Below are 20,172 nucleotides of genomic sequence, written 5' to 3' on the forward strand. Positions count from 1 at the left end.
TCTGATAATGTCCTTTGATACACAAAATATTTACATTTTGGTGATGTCCAATTTATCTATTTTTTCTTTTGTTGTTTTTGCTTTTGGTGTCATATATAAAAAGCCATTATCGGACTTCCCTGGTGGTGCAGTGGTTAAGAATCTGCCTGCCAATGCCGGGGACATGGGTTCAAGCCCTGGTTCGGGAAGATACCACATGCCACGGAGCAACTAAGCCCGTGCACCACAACTACTGAGCCTGTGCTCTAGAGCCCGCAGGCCACAACTACTGAGCCCACGTGCCACAACTACTGAAGCCCGCGTTCCTAGAGCTCGTGCTCCACAACAAGAGAAGCCACTACAATGAGAAGCCCGTGCACCGCAACGAAGAGTGGCCCCTGCTCACCGCAACTAGAGAAAGCCTGCGCACAGCAGTGAAGACCCAACACAGCCAAAAATAAATTTAAAAAAAAGCCATTATCAAATCCAATTTCATGAAGATTTTCTCATATATTTTCTTTGGAAATTTTATAGTTTTAGCTCTTATATTTAGGTCGTGGATCCATTTTCATGATTTTTTTTTGACCTTGCCACACAGCATGTGGGATCTTAGTTCCCCAAACAGGGATCGAACCCGTGCCCCCTGCAGTGGAAGCACAGAGCCTTACCCACTGAACCTCCAAAGAAGTCCCTCATGAATTTTTGTGTTTGGTGTGAGGTAGTGGTCCAACTTGTTTCTTTTGCATATGGCTATCCACTTGTGCCAGCACCATTTGTTGAGACTATTCTTTCCTGCTTGGAATGTTCTTGTAGCCCATATTGAAAATTGTTTGGCCATAGATATATTGGTTTATTTTTGGAGTTTTAATTCTATTCTAGTTGTCTGTATATCTGTCCTTATGTCAGTGCCACATTATTTTTATTACTATAGATTTGTATTATTTTTTGAAATTGGGTAGTGTTTCTCCTCAAACTTTGTTCTCTTTTTCAAGACTGTTTTGGTTAATCAAGGGTCCCTTGCAATCCCATATTAATTTATATTGTAAAAGATTATTGAAATTTTGATATGGATTGCATTGAATCTGTAGATCACTTTGGGAGAATTGCAATATGAACAATGTTAAGTCTTCCAATCCTTGAACACGAGGTGTTTTTCCTTTTATATATGTGTTCTTTAATTTATTTTAACAATGTTTTATAGTTTTCAGCGTACAAGTCTTTCATTCCCTTGGTTAAATTTGTACCCAGGTACTTTATTCTTTTGGATGCTATTGTAAATGGAATATTTTTCTTTATTTCCCTTTCATATTGTTCATTGCTGGTGTACAGAAACACAACTGATTTTCTATATTGATCTTGTCCTGCAACTTACTGATTTTGTTTATTATCTTTAGTAGTTTTTATATGAATTCTGTTTTTTGTTTTGTTTTGTTTTTTGCCCCACAGCGCGGCATGCAGGATCTTAGTTCCCCCACCAGGGATCAAACCCTGACCCTTGACTGAGAGCGTGGAGACCTAACCAGTGCATTGCCAGGGAAGTCCCTGGGGTTTTCTATATGTAGGATCATGTCATCTCTGAATAGAGAAAGATTTATTTCTTCCTTTCCTATTTGAAGGCCTTTTATTCTTTTTCTTGTCTACGTACTCTCTATAGACCCTCCAGTATCAGTGATAACACTGAGCAGTTTTCTCTAAGCACTGGCACGTGCATTATCTATCTTGAGCCTTACATTTTTCCTGCCAGCTATTATATTTATTTTATAGATGATGTAACGAAGTACTAGAGAGATCCACTGGCTACCACAACTGACTATCTGCAGAGTACACCAGGGTGCTCAAGTCTCTAGGGTCCTAGTGTTATGACCATTCTAAGGTATATGACCGTTCTTGCTGCCTCCCTTTTTAGAGGGCAGGTTAACTGGATGGCTTCATTGACAGGAAGGAGAGAGAGGAACATAGCAGAGTCTGATTGTGGGAAGAAGCAAAGGAAGAGCAGTGCTCCTCGGTAGCACTTGTGTCGTTGTCACATCTACAAACAGGGTATGAGCCCAGGTGGTGCTGGTGCAAAGACCCTTCGAAAAAAGAGAAGCGGAAGCGCCTGTCAAGCAAAACAGCAGTAACCAATAGGAGGCATCAACAAGCGCCCAGATCTAAGGCCCCGGGCTCTCGAGCAACTTCAGGGGTCCAGGTTATGACGCAAGGAGGATCCCATCTTCTCATTGGGGAACACTGCTGTCGATTAGCGGAGGGCGGAACCATGGTGGGGAGAGCTGTCCTGTAGCTCACCGCCTCCGTGTCCGGCGGCGCTGTTTTCCGGCTTAGCCCTTGAGCCTGCGTCAGGCCTTCTGGAAGTCCCGGCTTGCCCCGCGGCAGCTTCCGGCCGCACGCGCTGGAAAAGACAGCCTGGCGGGTGAGTGATGTGTTTGAGGTAGGGTTTTCCCGGGGGGCGGGCCCTAACTCCGCGGCCCCGCCCTCTTCTCTGAGGTTCTTGTCTTGTCCTGGGTCCTGTGACGGGAAGTCTCTCCGTGGCCGTGAGCCGGAACATCCTCTTTTTGTTTGGAGAGGTGTAGGGGCGAGGTACCTGGTGTGCGGGGCCTGTCGCCTTTCACCCTGTCCGCTCAGTGTCCCCGTGAAGTGTGCTTTCAAAGGCCCTGAGCCTCTTACCCTTGTGTTTTACGCGAATAAAACACTGGTTCACGGAGGGCTTATCGCGTCCTTGTGCGCCCTTGTGCTGGGCGGTGGGGACACAAGACAGCTCAGACATGCTCCTTGCGCTCAGAGAGAGCTCCCAAACTGTGGAGTAGATAAACCCGCAGAAACAAGTTCTGGTGTTAGTTGGGGTAATGTAACTGAGCAAGGGCTGTGTGCCTGCGGCGCAGAAAGCCAAACGCCGAGAGCAGGTGTTTGCAGTGTTAACAGGGGCGGCGAGGCGCGCTAGGCCTTAGCGGTCCCGCTCCACCAATGGTCAGTGCCGCAGTGGTCCCCGCGGTGGCAGTCTCCATAGGTCGCAGTCCCCGAGATGCGACCGACGTTTGCGCTCGCGCCCCCTTCCGGAGCATTCGTGGCGCCAGGCCTGGCAGAGTGGTGCCAGAGGAGGGGGACTGAAGGGGAAGGCTGCGGCAGAGTCAGGTGCGCGCACACGTTGCAGCTTCTGGCTTTGGGCGAGTCTGGGGTGTTTCTGGCCGGGCAGGCGCACTGACAGGTAGACCTAAAGGCTGGGGAGATGGCGACGCTCTGACCGTGAATTAGGGAGACCCTCCCCTGGCATGAAAGGCCACTTGAAGATGCTGTGGCTGGAACCTGTGACCTGACCCACGTGGACAGCAAGAACAAAGGATTGACACCAAGAAGTTGACAACTAACCACGCCCTTCCCTCACCTTTCTTGTTAAAGGGCTTTGCTGAAAGCCTTTGAGGAGTTGGAGGTTTCTCAAGGCATGAGTCACCCGTCTCCTTGCATGACCCTGCAGTAAACCTTTCTCTGCTCCAAATTCTGACATTTTTGAATTGTTTGGCCTCACTGACACTTAACAAACCCCATAAGCAAAGCTAAATCATTACCCCTCATTTTACTTGTTCAAGGTCCCAAGGATCAACTTTCGCTCTCTGAAGTCTAGGCCCTGGCTAAGAGGAGAGGGTCCCTGTGTGGGCTGGTTACCCTGCTGGGGAGCATTCATCCAGCATCCAGCCTGTGTCCTCCCGCCAGTGCCCAGGCCCAGCTGGAGAGGCAGATCTCAGCTGGTGGCGCCCTCCAGGCCGGGTCCCCAGACCCTGCCCAGCCATCATCACTGAGGGAGCAAGGCACCCAGGACCTAGCTGGCCCTCAGGCTCCTCAGGCCCTGCAAACAGGGGTCAGGTCCTGTGGACTGCAACCCAGGGAGAGTGCCACCACCGGGACTACCATGATGCTGACCATTAGTATAGCAAGGCCACTAACAGCCTCTCACTAATGGCTGTGCTCCCGCCCCGCCCCCACCCCTATTACAAACTGAGGTCAGAGCGTACAAGAAAGGTAATAAAAGTTTTGGGTAGAGTGATTAATCATAAACTCAATAGGGAAACTCAGTTTTAGGGGGACTCATTTTCAGTAAGAGAAGGCACGCTGAGAGAGAGTTAAAGACGGGACTGAGGAGTTCAAAGTGTTAGGAGCTTCCAAGAAGGTGATAGTGGTGGTGTTACCAGTCCTCATTCTCTGGGTTTCTTGCCTTCTCTGATGGTGCACTCCTTGAAATTTTTTCCTTATTTCCACATGTCTAATTTCTAAACAAAGTTGCCCTTTCTCCCTTGATTGGAAGGAATGCAAACTGGTACCGCTAGTGTTCAGTTTCTATGGAAAGGATGAATCAGGCCTTGGGAAAAGGCACTAAGGCTGGAAGGCACAGAGCCTGTTCCAGGATGTGGGACCAGTTCACCTGTGCTGGTTTGTAGACTGTGTATAGGAGAATGTGCAATGAGGCTGGAGGGGTAGGTTGGGCCTTGAATGCTAGGGAGAGCCTTGCGAGTTAGGAGATCTTGGCTTATTTCAGTGGCATTAGGAAGTCTTAAAGGCTTTTGAGCAATTAGATTATTAGAAAGTCAAGAAGTCCAGATCTGCTCTGTACAAAGACCAGGTGAACAGATGGGAGACTCATCTACCAGCCTGGCCTAATTGTATGTGCCTAGACCAGGTGTTCTCAATCGGGGCCGATTGCCGCCCAAATACATTTGGCAAAGTCTGGAGTCAGTCTTGTTGTCAGGACTGGTGGGTGTTCCTGACATCTAGTGGGTGGAGGCCAGGGGTACAGCTAAACATCCTACAGTATACAGGATACCCACCCACGCACACAGACAACAAAGACCTGTCTGGCCCCAAATGTCAATAGTTCTGAAGTTCAGAAATCCCACTCTAGAGCTATAGGAGTGGAAACGAAGGGGAGACAGATCTCAGAGACATCTAAGCTAGAGACGAGTCTTCGTCTCCTTTCATACTGTTTATAATGCTTAAGTACTGGACACCCAGGCAATTAATGAGGTCTGAAGACCCCAGTCTTCCTTGTCTTTTTTCACCCATTCATTTGCCAAATATTTATTTTAGGACCAGACACTTCTTGAGGAGCTGTGATTCAACAATAAAACAAATTACCTGCTCTCCAAGAACCTTACATTTTTGTGGGGATGACAGACATTAAACAAATTAATATATGTTAAGTAGTGAGATATGCTTGAAATTCCTGTAAGATGGAGCTTCTCTTACACCACCCCAGACCATTTACTCTGCACCTTCTAAGTGCGAAGCACTGGGCCAGATGCTGTACAAATAGCATTTCTAATCTTTTTCTCTGTGCTGCATGGTAGGTATTGTTATGCTCAGATGAGAAAAAGAGGCTAAGAGAGGTTGAATATTTTCCCTCACATCAGTTAGTGTGGAGTTCAGCTGGGACTGGAAACTGGATCCACCTGATGGTCGAAGTCTGTGCAATTTCCATTAGGTAACAGGTAACAACTTCCATTTCCTGTCTCATATGCCAGGTTGATTAACCCCACATTGTAGGGATTGAATTTTGGGCCAAAGATCAGCCTCAGTTCGATTTGAATTCCCCTTTATTGCTCACATTCTCCCAGGTGGCTGATGGCAGATTCTGACCTCTCAGAGAGGTTGGCAACTTGGAGATCTCCCACTAGCTCTTCAGACTCTCCCATTATCAGCAACTGCTGGGCCTCACTCACAAGCTTTCAGCCAGCTCTGGGAGCTCTGCTCATGATCGTTGCAGCCCAAGCTGCATTCAAAGATAGGTTCCTGGAGCTGAAGCAATTCCTGATCTTTCTGCCCAGGGATATCCAAGCCTGGGTGAGGGCGTATCATCCAGGAAGCATTGAGAAGGCAGTGACCTTGGTGCAGCATTTAGAGTGAGAACCCAGGAGACGAAGGCAATGGTGGGAAGGGAAGTATGGAAAGAGAATGGAAATCAGATTGGAGAGGGCCTGGGTTAGGGGACAGGCAGTTGAAACAAGGTGGAGAAACTTGATTTAATTACTGCTTCTTAAGCACTTGTTTTTTTTTCTCATTGGTCCATGGCAACTTTTTAGAAAACAGATTTTCTTTCCCCACTGAAGGAAGGAGGGTGGGTAGAGAGTTTTCAGTAGTTCTTGTCTGCCAAGAATAAAGGAAGGGAGGTATTTGTCCCTGTAGAACATAAGATTTCTCCTCTGCATGTTGTAAGTACCCGAGCCAGTTCTGTAAACAAGAATTTTCTGTTTTTTTAAAATTGAAGTTGATTTACCATGTTGTGCCCATCTGTGCTGCACAGCAAAGTGACTCAGTTATACACATATATACATTCTTTTTAAAAAATATTCTTTTCCATTATGGTTTATCACAGGATATTGAATATAGTTCCCTGTGCGATACAGTAGGACCTTGTTACTTATTCATCTTGTATATAATAGTTTATATCTGCTAATCCCAAACTCCCAGTCCTTCCCTCCCCCACCCTGCTTCCCCTTGGCACCCACAAGCCTGTTCTCTATGTCTGTGAGTCTGTTTCTGTTTTGTAGATAAGTTCATTTATGCCATATTTTAGATTCTACATATAAGTGATATCATATGGTATTTATCTTTCTCTTTCTGTCTGACTTCACTTAGTATGATAATGTCTGGTTGCATCCATGTTATTTCATTTTTTTTTATGGTTGAGTAGTATTCCATTGTATATATATAGCACACCTTCTTTATCCATTCATCTGTTGATGGACATTTAGGTTGTTTACATGTGTTGGCTATTGTGAATAGTGTTGCTATGAACAGAGGGGTGCATGTATCTTTTTGAATTATAGATTTGTCCAGGTATATGTGCAGGAGTGGGACTGCTGGACCATATAGTATTCTATTTTTAGTTTTCTGAGGAACCTCCACACTGTTTTCCATAGTGGCCGCACCAACTTACATTCCCACCAACAGTGTAGGAGGGTTCTTTTTTCTCCACAGCCTCTCCAGTATTTATTTGTAGACTTTTTAATGATGGCCATTCTGACGGTGTGAGGTAGTTTTGATTTGCATTTGCATTTACATTTCTCTAATTTTTCTAATTAGTGAGAATCTTCTGGTTGTTGACATGCCTGTTTTAAGACAGAGGGATTGCCGTGCTCAGCCAGCTGTAGGAACACTGGTTGCATGTGTCTGGGTTACACCTATCACAAGCCAGATTAGTTAGACGAAACTGCCTTTGTGAAAATTATAAACGGTACCTCATTTAAAATGGAATCAGAGCTCAAAGGGGGAGATCTCACGCCCAACCACTAGACATCAATTGCATTTGCAACAGGTTACTACTTTACTACGCACCAGGAGGAAGATTTTCTCCTGACCCAGCAACAGGTGAGCCAATGAGAGACTGTCAAAGTTCAGCCAATGACAAGCCACTACACTCCCATTTTCCTCCAGTGGATTCTTAGGTTACAACAGTCGCTCCGAACTCTTCAGGTCTCCTGTGTAAAAGAACCATGTTCTCCAGACTTGCTTATGGTTGCCAGGGTTTGCATATTCAAAATTGCAACTCTTTATTGTCCCCAAATTAACTCATTTTGCTGATAAAATAACTGGCTATTTTATTGTTTTAAGTCAACACCAGGTAGGAGGCTGTGAGAAGCGGCGGGAGGACAGCTCGGGCACTGGCAGGGGCGGAGACGTCACCCGGTGGGACTCCGGGTTACCAGTCGCCAGCCACCCACAACGACGAAGGAAGTAATGGCCGCGAGAGGGCGGCGACCGTGCAGGGCCCTCAGGCTCCGCGGGCCTGAGACTCCGTGACATCAACTCTCGCCACCAGGTAAACCCGGTTCGCGGCGGTGAGGACGCATTGACCTGCGAGGAGCCTCTCCCCGGAAGTACGTCACTTCCCCTTCCGGTTTGATAGAGTGAGGGGTGGGGGTGGGTAAGCCCGTGGCGCAGGAACTGCTCCGGGCGGGCCGTCTGGGCCAGGCGAACCTAAGTGGTTCCGAGCCTGAGCCTCGGAACCCACCTCTGAGTGGCGCGGGGCGGGGAGCTGTCCTCAGAGCGGTGGCCGGACCGGCGGCGACTTGCGGTAGAGCCCCGGGAGGAGGGAGCGGCCTCCACGAAGCCAAGCCATCCGAGGTAACCTAGAAGCGGCTTCCGCTTCGGCGCAGGCTCCGGAGCCCCCGAGAGACGCCGGCCGCTGCAAGGCGGCCGGGGGTATTTCCGAGCCGGGCGGCAGGACTGTCTGGGGCGAGGCCCGCCGTCAGGCTCGTGAGGCCGCTCTCTCCAACGTTTGTGCGGGTGGCGCCCGGGGCCGCGCGGCGGGAGCCCGCTCGGACACTGCCCGCAGGCACAGTGCTCGCAGGCGCGCCCGGGCGGTCGTGTCCACTTTCCCGCCTCCGCCGGCGTTTCCTTTACTGGCTGATGTTACTGCGGGAGAAACGGGCGGTCCAGCCTCAGTCAGATCAGCTTCCTCTGATGCAAAAGCCTGGGAAGTGTCCCCAGCACCTCAGAGTCATCGGGAGCCGGCCGTTTGTGAACACCGTGGCTTCCTGGGCAGAATTTCGGTGCCCTTTCCCCTGGATCACCTCAGGGAAAGTGAAACTCATGAAGCTCTCCTCAGCCTCGCTTAGAGGTCTAAATGAGCCCTGGAGAAAGGTAGCAGCTGAATGTAATCATCACCAACTAACATGCTGTCCTTTTTTTTCCAATTGACATTTGGATAAACATTTTGTGAACAAGGATCAGCTGTAATTTTTCCTAGGTCAAGTAATGAAAATTAAAAATTCAGGTATAAATCTTCTGCATGGTGTTCTTTATATATCTTACAAAGAAATGCCAAGATGAATGTAGAGCAACTAGTTACTTAATTGGGGGGTGCTTTTGAGAAGAATAAGGCTCCATTTTTCTGAATTACTGTTCTTCCATTCTGGTCTCATTGTTTCAGCTCTCCTGCCAGTTTTCATACAATGGAAAGGAGCACCTCAAATGGTCCAGAATCTTCCCGAAAGAACAAAGGTCATAGAAGTTGTACTCTCTTACTGAAGAGACTAGGATGATATGTTGAAATATAAGAGAAACTCAGAATAGTCTCCTGATCTTTCCTTTACACGGAGAGGATGGCATAGGAAGTGCATCAATTAAATCTTTGGATAATCCCCAAACTCCTTGGAGCCAGTGGGTACTAGTTTTTTCACCCACCAACCTCTCCTGATTTTTTTTTTTAAGGCAAAGTAATTTATTTACATTTGTCTTCAATAAGTCCTGCTGTATTGCGTTGAATAATAGAAAAGGAGAGAAACAAGGGCTTGGCAGTTGATTTGTAAAGTTCATTTTTCTCTCATAATAAGTAACAAGTAGTAAAGTTCATGTGACTTTCTTATTGACATGCACTTTTTTTTTTTCTCACTTTACACCTTAGAAAGAAGAACCTTCTATTGGTTTTGTTCCAGACCAGACTGGGCCTCAGTTGTCAGAGATGGTGCTGGTGGTGTGTCCAACACAGGAGCCAAATTGTTCCTAGATCAGAATGATGACAGTAGATCTGAAGGTGGGTAAGTACTTGAACCCTCAGATCAGGGCTCTGTGGGAGACCAGGGGACCTGTGACAGAGAGCTCCAGTCAGCATAAGAAATATGCCCCCCAAACGGATGGTCTCAGTCCCGAGAGGTCTCACTAGTACTTCTAGAGCTTCCTCTGTCATGATGGAGCTGGACCCAGGGAGGCTGTTGACCAGCTTCAGAAATTAAGCCCATGGTGGCTGAGGCCAGAGATTCAGTCAGAAGCGCAGATCTTGGAACTTGTGGTCCTAGAGCAGTTCCTGACCATTCTGCCCAGGGACACCCAGACCTGCATAAAGAAGCACCATCTACAGAGCATCGAGGAGGCTGTGGTCCTGGTAGAACACTTACAGAGGGAATCTGGTCAAATGAGGAATGGGGTGAGAAGAAAGATTCTTCATGTGTGCAGTGAAACAGGGTGAAGGTGGATGTATTGGGGCAGTTAATTGGGAAATAGGATGAATTAGGTCTCAGTTCTGTTGTTCCTTTAGGACATGTAAAGCAGGACGTGAAAGCACAGACCCACAGCCATAGTCAGTCCACAGGTTTCAGAGATCCTGGCAGACTTCCCTGGCCTTAGGGAGAGAGTTGCTTTTGGCCTTCTTTGGAGCCAGAGTGTGTTGAGGGTAATGAGCCTAGTCTGGCTTGGCGAAGGAGATGGGCCTCAAGTTCTTAGAAACAAACAAAAGGCAATAAGGAGTTGGAGAGGACGGGACAGATCCAAAAAAGGAGTAATTCTCAGAGACCAAAGGAGAGTGAAGGTATGAAAGAGAGGGAGAAACCAAACAACTAGAGGAAGACTGCCCAGGAAGAGAAAAAGTAGAAAGGAAACAGGGAAAGAAAGATTTGGAAATCCCAATAGAGTAGCTGAGAGAAGAAAGAGCGTGAGGGATAGTGTCCTCTGTACCGTAGACAAGGGCCTCCACTGCCCTCCCTCAGTGGTTGTTCCTTGGCTGTGCTGTGAGCGGGAATCCAGGGCATGCCCTTGGGCAGGTGGCGGCATACCAGCTGGCTTCACAGGCCTGCTGAGAATACCGGGAGGGCACACGTTTTGTGTCAGAATCATCTGGGGATAGGTTGGAGCCCTGACTCTTTCCTCTCACTTTTTTCTGCATTTTATCCCAATCCTCTGTGAGACTCTTCCCTGGCCATGTGGAAAATCTGGTTGACAGGACAACTTTTAAATTCAATTCCTTAATCTTCTGAGAGAGTTAGAGGACAGGAAACCACTAAGGCAAGAATCTAAGTTGGGAGAGAAAGTCTGTCAAGGCAGCATGAGAACAGGTGGCCTGTGCAACCCTGTTAGTGGTCTGAGCTGGGCTGGATGCAGAGGGTGGGGGCTGCTGTCTGGGAGGGCTGGCAGTAACCACACCTTTTTTCCTCTTCTGCCAATTTTCCTATATTTTGTGTATAGTTCTGTGGAAAATTGGTGGTCCCGTATCTCTTTTAAGTCTCTGTGACATTTCCTTTAGTGTCTCCTTCTTCCCACAGTTTGCACTCTGCTTTTTCCTCCCTCTCCCACCAACTCCCAAACCAAAAGTAAGTTCCATGGTAACAAGGATGGGCATTATTTCTAGGTTGCAGACCATGAGCTGGGAAAGGAGGCAGTGCTCTTGGGAGAAACAGCAGAGGCCCTAGGCTTCAAGCTGAAGCCAGCAGAGGCCCAGCAAGTGGGCATGTCCCAGGATGAAGAATTTTGGAATACACACCAGAGTCTACAAGAGCTGCTGATCAGGAATACCCACAAAGAAACTGAGCCCATATGTGAGAGGGGTAAGGAGCTTCACGTTACTTTCCTTCTCCTGGGAGCTGCGATAGTAATTTGTTAAGCCAGAATGTTGTTACCACTCTCTTGCTTGCCCTGTGGATCTACTAATGCAGCCACGTTAGCATAGCAATTAGGATGCCCCCCAGGTTATGGTAGAGCAGACCAGGTGTGGGTTGGCCTAAGATACAGAAATCTCCAAACCACAGAATCCTGGTAATAACATCAGGAGTTCTGGTTTTAGAAAAGCAGAGAGGGTCAGTCTTACCTCATGCTGAAAATATGGAAGGAATTGGGATCAGAATGGGTGGTTAGTGGCAGAATGTGAACACTATTTGAACCAGAAAAAAAGTAATAAATGATAAAAAAACAACATCTCTTATTGTACACTGGATTCCCTGAGTATTTTGTTTTCAATTTATGTCACGAGAGGGTAATAAAAATTTTTTCCTTTCATTAATATGCTCATGAAAACTAGGGAACCTGTTTTAGAGGCTGGTAGTTCCATGGTTTTCATTTATAATGAGAGAGGCATTTCTGAGCAGCACACACACTTTTTTTTTTTTTTTTAATAAATTTATGTATTTATTTATTTTTGGCTGTGTTGGGTCTTCGTTGCTGCGCGTGGGCTTTCTCTAGTTGCGGCGAGCGAGGGCTACTCTTCCTTGTGGTGCGCGGGCTTCTCATTGCGGTGGCTTGCTCTTGTTGCAGAGCATGGGCTCTAGGCGTGCGGGCTTCAGTAGTTGTGGCTCTTGGGCTCTGGAGCGCAGGCTCAGTAGTTGGGGCACACGGGCTTCGTTGCTCCACAGCATGTGGGATCTTCCTGGACCAGGGCTCGAACCCATGTCCCCTGCATTTGCAGGCGGATTCTTAACCACTGTGCCACCAGGGAAGTCCAGCACACATAGTTGTAAAGGTATCTTATCAATACTAAAAAAATCGGGGTCTTCTGTATTTTAGAAAAGAGCCTACCACGTTCAGGAACAGAAGCGAGAGAAATTACCTCTGCTGTTTTCACCCACAGCGGTGCCTGCTCACCGGATCCTAGCCTTTCCTGAACAGACAAACACCAAAGACTGGCCAGTGGCACCCGAGCTCATCTTGCCTGAGTCCCAGGTGAGCTGTGCTTTCCAGCTTCTTAGGGCTGCCTCTCCCTGCTGCCCTTGACCTGCACTGCCCAGCACGTGCTCAGAGGCGTGTTAACCCAGATGATCCCCCTGGGAAACTGGACACCTCTCAGATTGTTTGCTGATCCCTTGCCTCTTCCATTTCTGCCTCCTCACTTTAAAAAGTATCATGTGCTGTTCCTTTAGTTCCTGGCCTAACATACAAATCATGGGTCAGATGGTAGGGCTGCTTTTGAAGTGGCAAATACTGAGCTAAAGCCTATTTTCTTTTTAGAGCTTGTTGACATTTGAAGAAGTGGCCATATATTTTTCCCAGGAAGAATGGGAGTTACTGGATCCTACTCAGAAGGCCCTCTACAATGATGTAATGCAAGAAAACTATGAGACTGTCATCTCTCTAGGTAAAGATTCTCCCCTTCCCTTCATTGAATCTTTTTATTTATTTATTTATTTTTTATTTATCTTTTTGGCTGTGTTGGGTCTTCGTTGCTGCACGCGGGCTTTCTCTAGTTGCGGCGAGCAGGGGCTACTCTTTGTTGTGGTGCACGGGCTTCTCATTGCAGTAGCTTCTCGTTGCAGAGCACAGGCTCTAGGCACGCGGGCTTCAGTAGTTGTGGCTCGCGGGCTCTAGAGTGCAGGCTTAGTAGTTGTGGCGCATGGGCTTAGTTGCTCCGCGGCATGTGGGATCTTCCCGGACCAGGGCTCGAACTTGTGTCCCCTGCACTGGCAGGCGGATTCTTAACCACTGCACCACCAGGGAAGTCCTGAATCTTTTTTTTTTAAAAATAATTTATTTATTTGGCTGCGTCAGACCTTAGTTGTGGCATGTGAGATCTTCGATGTGGCATGCAAGATGTTTTGTTGCGGCACGTGGCCTTCTCTCTAGTTGTGGCACACAGGCTCTAGAGCACACGGGCTCAGTGGTTGTGGCGCGGGCTTCGTTGCCCCGTGGCATGTGGGATTTTAGTTCCCTGACCAGGGGTTGAACCCCCGTCTGCTGCATTGGAAGGTGGATTCTTGACCACTAAACCACCAGGGAAGTCCTTTGCCCTTCCCTTTGCATAGGAGTTGAGTAATCTGTCATATTCTTGGTTTTCTCTGTGAGAGAGTCTCTGTTCCAATTGCTTTTTTTTTTTATATATACACAGGTATATTTACCAGTTGCTTTTTTAAAAATTTTTTTTAATTTATTTATTTTTGGCTGTGTTGGGTCTTCGTTTCTGTGCAAGGCCTTTCTCTGGTTGTGGCAAGCGGGGGCCACTCTTCTCCTCGCGGTGCGCGGGCCTCTCTTGTTGCGGAGCACAAGCTCCAGACGCGCAGGCTCAGTGGTTGTGGCAAGCGGGGCCACTCTTCTCCTCGCGGTGCGCGGGCCTCTCTTGTTGCGGAGCACAAGCTCCAGACGCGCAGGCTCAGTAGTTGTGGCTCACGGGCCTAGTTGCTCCACGGCATGTGGGATCTTCCCAGACCAGGGCTTGAACACGTGTCCCCTGCATTGGCAGGCAGATTCTCAACCACTGCGCCACCAGGGAAGCCCTACCAGTTGCTTTTTGATTCTCAGATAGTGGTTCAGCAGGGAAAAGGTGTAACCAGTTCACCTGGGAGCTTTTGCCAAGTTCACATGCTCATTCCTTATCCAGAATTTTTGTTCCCTTCCCTCCAAATTTGCTTTGCTCTTCTCTTTCCCGTCTCCCTAAAGGACGCTACCATTCACCCAATATTTCAGGCCCGAAAACCTATGGATCATTCTTTACCGTGATCTTGCCATCCTACCCCACTACTAGGTCATCGCTAATCATCTTGGCTCCACCCTCACAGTGTAGCTTGAATCGGATCATGTCTCAGCCTCTTGTGCTGTTAGCATCCTCGTCTCAGCCACAAGGTTCGCCTCAATACTTTCTAACTGCCACCCACTGCCACCACTCCTGCCCTCCCACAATCAGTTTTCCACACAGCAGCCAGAGTCTTTTAAAACCTAATCATGGGGGGCTTCCCTGGTGGCACAGTGGTTAAGAATCTGCCTGCCAATGCAGGGGACACGGGTTTGAGCCCTGCTCCAGGAAGATCCCACATGCTGCAGAGCAACTAAGCTCTTGCGCCACAACTACTGAGCCTGCGTGCAACAACTACTGAAGCCCACTCGCCTAGAGCCTGTGCTCTGCAACAAGAGAAGACATCACAATGAGAAGCCCACACACTGCAACAAAGAGTAGCCCCCGCTTGCTCACCGCAACTAGAGAAAGCCCACGCGCAGCAACGAAGACCCAACACAGCCAAAAATAAATAAATAAAGTTATTTTAAAAAAAAAACAACCCTAATCATGGGAAATTCCCTGGTGGTCCAGTGGTTAGGACTCTGCACTTTCAGTGCCAAGGGTGTGGGTTCAGTCCCTGGTCGGGGAACTAAGATCCTGGAAGCTGCAGGGTGTGGCCAAAAAAACCAAACCTAATCAGATGATGACATTTTCTGCTTAAAAACTTTATGATAACTTCTCATCACATTCAGTATAAGCACCAAATTCCTTACCAAGGCTTCCTCCACGATCTGGCCCCTCCTCATCTCCCTGCTGTCGTCTCCTGCCACTCGTGCCCTTGCTCTGGCCTCTCTATTCACACTGCTCATCTTGCTGTTTCATGGGCTTGGTGTGCTCATTTCTTTCCCCTTCCCTGTGCCTGGCACACTTTTCTGCCATATGACAAAACTCTCAGTTTAGGGTTCTGCTCAAAATATCACTTTTTTTTTTTTTAATATATATTTATGTGGCTGTGCAGGGTCTTAGTTTCGGCACTCTGGATCTTTAGTTGCAGCATGCAGGATTTTTAGTTGCAGCATGCAAACTCTTAGTTGCGGCATCTTAGCTCCCCAACTACGGATCGAACCCGGACCCACTGCATTAGGAGCATGGGTCTTAACCACTGGACCGCCAAGGAAGTCCCTCAAATATCATTTTCTAAGAGAGGCTTTTCACATAGCCTTATCTAAAATAGCTTCACAGAAGCAGAATCTTAACTGTTCTCTTACCCTGCTTTAGTTTTCTTCAAAACATTTATCACTTCCTGATATTTTATTTGTGTGTTTATTGACGTTAGACTGTCTCACTGTGCACTAGAAGATAAGCTCTGTGAGATCGGGGGACTTGGCTTATTCACCACTGTATCCCTAGCACATAGAGGGTGCCTGGTGCACCATAGCCACTCAGCACATATGTATTGAATGACTGAGTGATGAATGCTTTCCATACTTGGCAGTATGATTTAGAGAAAGTCCACTAAGTAATTCTGGTCTGTTTCCTCCACCTGGATGTGAACCAGTGAGCTATAGGAGTGGTAGAAATCTTTCCTGGTGCAGTGTCTGGTACCTGAGAACTCAATTGAAACTTGCTATAATATAACAGGAATCACTTGTGTTTATGATACCCAGCCCACTGACCTTCACATTGACTCCCTTAGACCTGGCCTTATCCAGTATGAGTCTTTCTAAAGAGGTAATAGGACCAGCCTGTATTTCCTGTAGCCTCTGGAGTTTGGTTACTGCTTAGTTGAATATGGAGTATTGGTTTCAGAAGATGGGGAACACGCAATGAATTCGCATACCCTTTTCATAGATCTAGCTTAGGTTTATTTCCCAGTCTTCTTTTTTTAAATTTTTATTTATTTATTTATTTATTTATTTATGGCTGTGTTGGGTCTTCGTTTCTGTGCGAGGGCTTTCTCTAGTTGCGGCAAGCGGGGGCCACTCTTCATCGCGGTGCACGGGCCTCTCACTGTCGCGGCCTCTCCTGTTGCGGAGCACAGGCTCCAGACGTGCAGGCTCAGTAATTATGGCTCATGGGCCCAGTTGCTCCACGGCATGTGGGATCTTCCCAGACCAGGGCTGAAACCTGTGTCCCCTGCACTGGCAGGCAGACTCTCAACCACTGCGCCACCAGGGAAGCCCCTATTTCCCAGTCTTTACATACCCACTCACAAATGCAGTATAGTGTAAACTTAATATTGGATATGAGACTCTCCATTTAACCATTCAGGATAAGAAACTGTTAAAGTATCTTTTGCTCTTCCTGAAGTAGTCTGGAATTAGTGAACCATTGTTAGTTCCAGTCACTGACCTCAGTTTTTTATTTCACAGCATTATTTGTGCTCCCCAAAACTAAAGTGATCTGCTGCTTAGAGCAAGGGGAAGAGCCATGGGTTCAAGGATCCCCAGTGTTCAAAGACAGTCCCGGAGAGCTGTTTTCAGGTAAATATACCATGGGAAGAGGAGAAATGTGCCTTGGTAGGAACCTTTACAAGGGCTTAACATTTTAAGATCCTACTTCCCTATTTTTTTTAAATCAGTGAATATTGCGGTTTTTTCTATTCCCATGGTTTTCTTGCTCTGACATACAGTTGGCTGATTCTTATGTTTATTCCAACAGAGATAAAGATGAAAAATGACACTGAAAATCATCAACCTATATGTTTTTCTGACTTAGAAATACAAGCACCAGGAGGCATAGTATCAAAAAAAGCCAGTGTGAATGTTCATCAGAAAACAATGGGCAAAGAAAATCATGGTGATATGCATAGGGTGGGGAAATGGCACCAAGATTTTCCAGTGAAGGAAAGAAAGAAATTTTCAAACTGGTGGGAAGAAGAGCTGCTGAAACTTATCGAGCTTCACAAGAAAGAACGTGCAGGAGAGAAGCCTTTTAAATGTCAGGAATGTGGGAAAAGCTTCAGAGTTAGCTCTGACCTTATTAAGCACCAAAGAATTCACACTGAAGAGAAACCATATAAATGTGAACAGTGTGATAAGAGGTTTAGATGGAGGTCAGATCTTAATAAGCACTTAACAACACACCAAGGAGTAAAGCCATATAAATGCTCATGGTGTGGGAAAAGCTTCAGTCAAAATTCACATCTCCACACACACCAAAGAACTCACACTGGAGAGAAGCCCTTTACATGTCATCAATGTGGAAAAAAATTCAGTCAAAATTCCCACCTTATTAAACACCGGAGAACCCACCTGTAGCACATGCAGGAGAAGCTTCAGTAAGTGCTCAAGACTTTGACACCAGAAACCTTGACACCAGTGAAGGAAAGCTTGTTCAGTGTCCTTAGTCTACAGACATATACCAAGCGGCGCTTGACCCTAAAGTTTATGAAAAAATGCAAAATTAAGAAGCATGAAGAATTTTTCACCAGTGGAAAATTTGGAGATGTAAACGTCATGTTTCACAGAAAGAAATCAGGGTTGACTGTGGAGGGGAAACGTTAATAGTTGTACTACTTACTGTTTTTACTTAGAACTTTCACTGAATTCCTTAGCAAAAAAAGTGTTCTAAGAATATTCTGAGTAAGGGAAAAAGCGGGTTTGGGATTGTACCTGGCAAAATAGCAAAATCAGCTTGAAAATAGCAGATGCAGTCATGAATCATCAGTCTTCTGTGGTCCTCCCCAGCCACTCTTAAGCACATATGATAGAAACATTTGTAGCATGGTCTTCCAAAACAAAAAGCAGTAATATACATGTTTCATTGCATACCATTGTCTTCCAGTTAGCAGACTTACAAATTTCAGTAGTCTCATGAGGTAGAAATGAATTCTAATGTAAAGTTTTCCAAGAACCAAATTGGATTTTCTTACTCTTTTGTCATTGGACAGTGTTCACAAAGTTGACCTGGTTCTGAGTTCCTTCTTGAACATTTTAGCAACTATATCTCTTGAGTCCTGTTAGCACAGTTTTTACTGTGATGAAATCATTTACTTCACTGTTAGAGAATTTGCCAGGTGAACTAATAATGCACTATCATTGCCTCTCATTTGTGGTGTTTGAAAAAAGGAGAATATCTCTAATGAGATCATGTGGACATGGGTTGGAATTTTTAGCCATTCGGTATATTTTAGATGAAAAGAAGAATTTTCTGCAATTAAATGGACTCCTTACCTCACAATGCCAATTGGATAAAACAACCATAAACATGAGCACTTTTCTGAAGCTCATGGAAATTAATGGGAATTCAGGATCAACTTCTCAGGTTTTTGTCTGTTTGTATTTTAACTTGGCTTTTGTTTCTTACTAAGAACAATAAGAAAGTTATGTTTGTCTGGGAACTGAAGTGTATGCAGTAGGGAGGATCCTGTGGGTCACTGGGAATGGTGCTCTGGGAATTCAGTGAGCAGGAGACCCAAGTTCCCAAAAGGAAAGGTTTGGGAACTGATGTTGAGTGGTAGGCAAGGATAGGTGAACCTTCATCTGCCTTGGTTGACTTACACTGTAAACTGTAAACAGGCAGCGTCTTCCAGTTTCTGTTTTCTCCAGCATAGCATAGAACGCCAAAAAGCTCTATGGGCTGTGGATTTTCTTATAACACCTACAGCAGTGTTTCAGATGTGTTCCTGTTAGAGCTTTTCAGGTAGTATTAGGAAAGAGGTTAAATGATCTCTTACAAATCTCTTATAAAAAGGGAAGTTAGGTTCAAAGAGATCCAGAGGCTTGTTAAGACCCCATAGCTAGTGGGTCTGTTGGCTGTCACTTAGCTGCATCAGTCAGGCCTGAGGGCAGGATTAGCAGGACTGATCTCTATGTTGTCCCTGCCCAGCCAGCCTGGATGACACTGTATCGTATCTATTTCTATTTCTAGCTTGTAAAACATTCCTGTTTCTTGACTGGTTACTGAAACACTCTTAAATCTCCAGTTTCCTTATGAAATAGAGATAACACTCAACTCAGGGTTTTTTGGGGGATTACAGGGGTTGATGAAGGAAAAGCACCTAACGGCCTGGGCAATAGCAGGGTCTCAGTCAGTGTGCGTGTCCTTCCCTTTCCCCTGGTCCCCAGTGGTATGTTGGGTGGACTGACTACATTCAAGGAGCAGATGCATTTGTGGCTGTTGCAGCTCCTTCCAGGAGCTGAGCACTCGTGGTGGTGGTTTGCTCGGTTGATTTGGTCCTTGGCTTCAGTGCTTTATGGTGTAAGTCACCTGAGGTTTTGGTCTGCCGCTGTCAGCAGGATTTCATTTTCTTCTCTAAGATGATCTGTACCAGTATACCAATGTGCTTATTTCTTAAGCTCAGCCAGCTGTGCAGCTCTGGTCTGCATAGCTCTTACCCAACAGTCTCAGCCTTACACCCCTGGGACTGTTTCTTCTCCCAAGATATACATGTGGATTTCTTGCTGACACTGCATTGATTCATTCAAGTTAATGAGGGCCTATTATGTGCCCAGGTAGTCTTCTAAACTAAGGATATAGTAGTGGACAAGGAGACAAAATGCATATCCTCATGGAGCTTGTATCCTAGTGAACAGTAAGAAGGGAGTGGTTAGACTTTTTTCTCCTTGCAGTTAGCATACTGAGATAGTTTTGAGCAATGGGTGTGCGCAAAAGTTTCCCTTCTCGGTGCAGGACTCTCTAGTGCTGTCTTTTCCTGCCTCAGTCATATAAGCACATAGAGAGGAGTCACAAGATCAGAACAGTCTGGAATGCCGAGCCCCTCACATTGGGGAGGGGTATCTATTCTGGAGAGTCCCCCAGACCTATAATGGACTGTAGGAATGAGAAATAAACTTTCGTTGTGTTAAATCACTGGTATGTTGGTGCTATGTGTCTCTGCAGCATAACCTGGCCTGTCAGTAAGACTGTCTATTCTGCTAGAGCTCAGGAAACTTCTTTGTCATTCCACCTGGTCTTTGGTCCTTGGAAGAGATCTGGTTTCCTCTAGATGCTCCACTAAGCTGGTGTAACACTGATGGGAACACTTAGGAGCTTATAAGACTGTAAGTGATGGGAAA

The 20,172-nt window shown here is 46.5% G+C and overlaps 1 protein-coding gene across 5 annotated transcripts; it reads left to right on the forward strand.

Annotated features, from left to right (window-relative positions):
• Positions 1–7,457: 7,457 nt before the first annotated feature.
• Positions 7,458–19,966, forward strand: LOC118882044 (zinc finger protein 75A-like). Of its 5 annotated transcripts, none has more exons than XM_036827566.1 (7): positions 7,458–7,841; positions 9,371–9,503; positions 11,087–11,282; positions 12,299–12,390; positions 12,676–12,802; positions 16,525–16,635; positions 16,814–19,966. In XM_036827566.1, exons 3-7 carry the CDS (start codon positions 11,186–11,188, stop codon positions 17,410–17,412), a joined length of 1,026 nt encoding a protein of 341 aa, XP_036683461.1. In that variant the 5' UTR covers positions 7,458–7,841; positions 9,371–9,503; positions 11,087–11,185; the 3' UTR covers positions 17,413–19,966. The 5 variants fall into 5 exon arrangements, 3 of the variants coding, with proteins under 3 accessions (XP_036683461.1, XP_036683458.1, XP_036683460.1); XR_005016653.1 differs by lacking the exon at positions 7,458–7,841 and adding an exon at positions 7,860–8,088 and having other exon boundaries at positions 9,371–9,499; positions 12,235–12,390; XR_005016652.1 differs by lacking the exon at positions 7,458–7,841 and adding an exon at positions 7,869–8,088 and having other exon boundaries at positions 12,235–12,390.
• The last annotated feature ends 206 nt before the right edge of the window (positions 19,967–20,172 follow it).

The sequence above is a fragment of the Balaenoptera musculus genome, chromosome 15, assembly GCF_009873245.2.
Source record: "Balaenoptera musculus isolate JJ_BM4_2016_0621 chromosome 15, mBalMus1.pri.v3, whole genome shotgun sequence".
In the NCBI taxonomy this organism is placed as follows: Eukaryota; Metazoa; Chordata; class Mammalia; order Artiodactyla; family Balaenopteridae; genus Balaenoptera; species Balaenoptera musculus.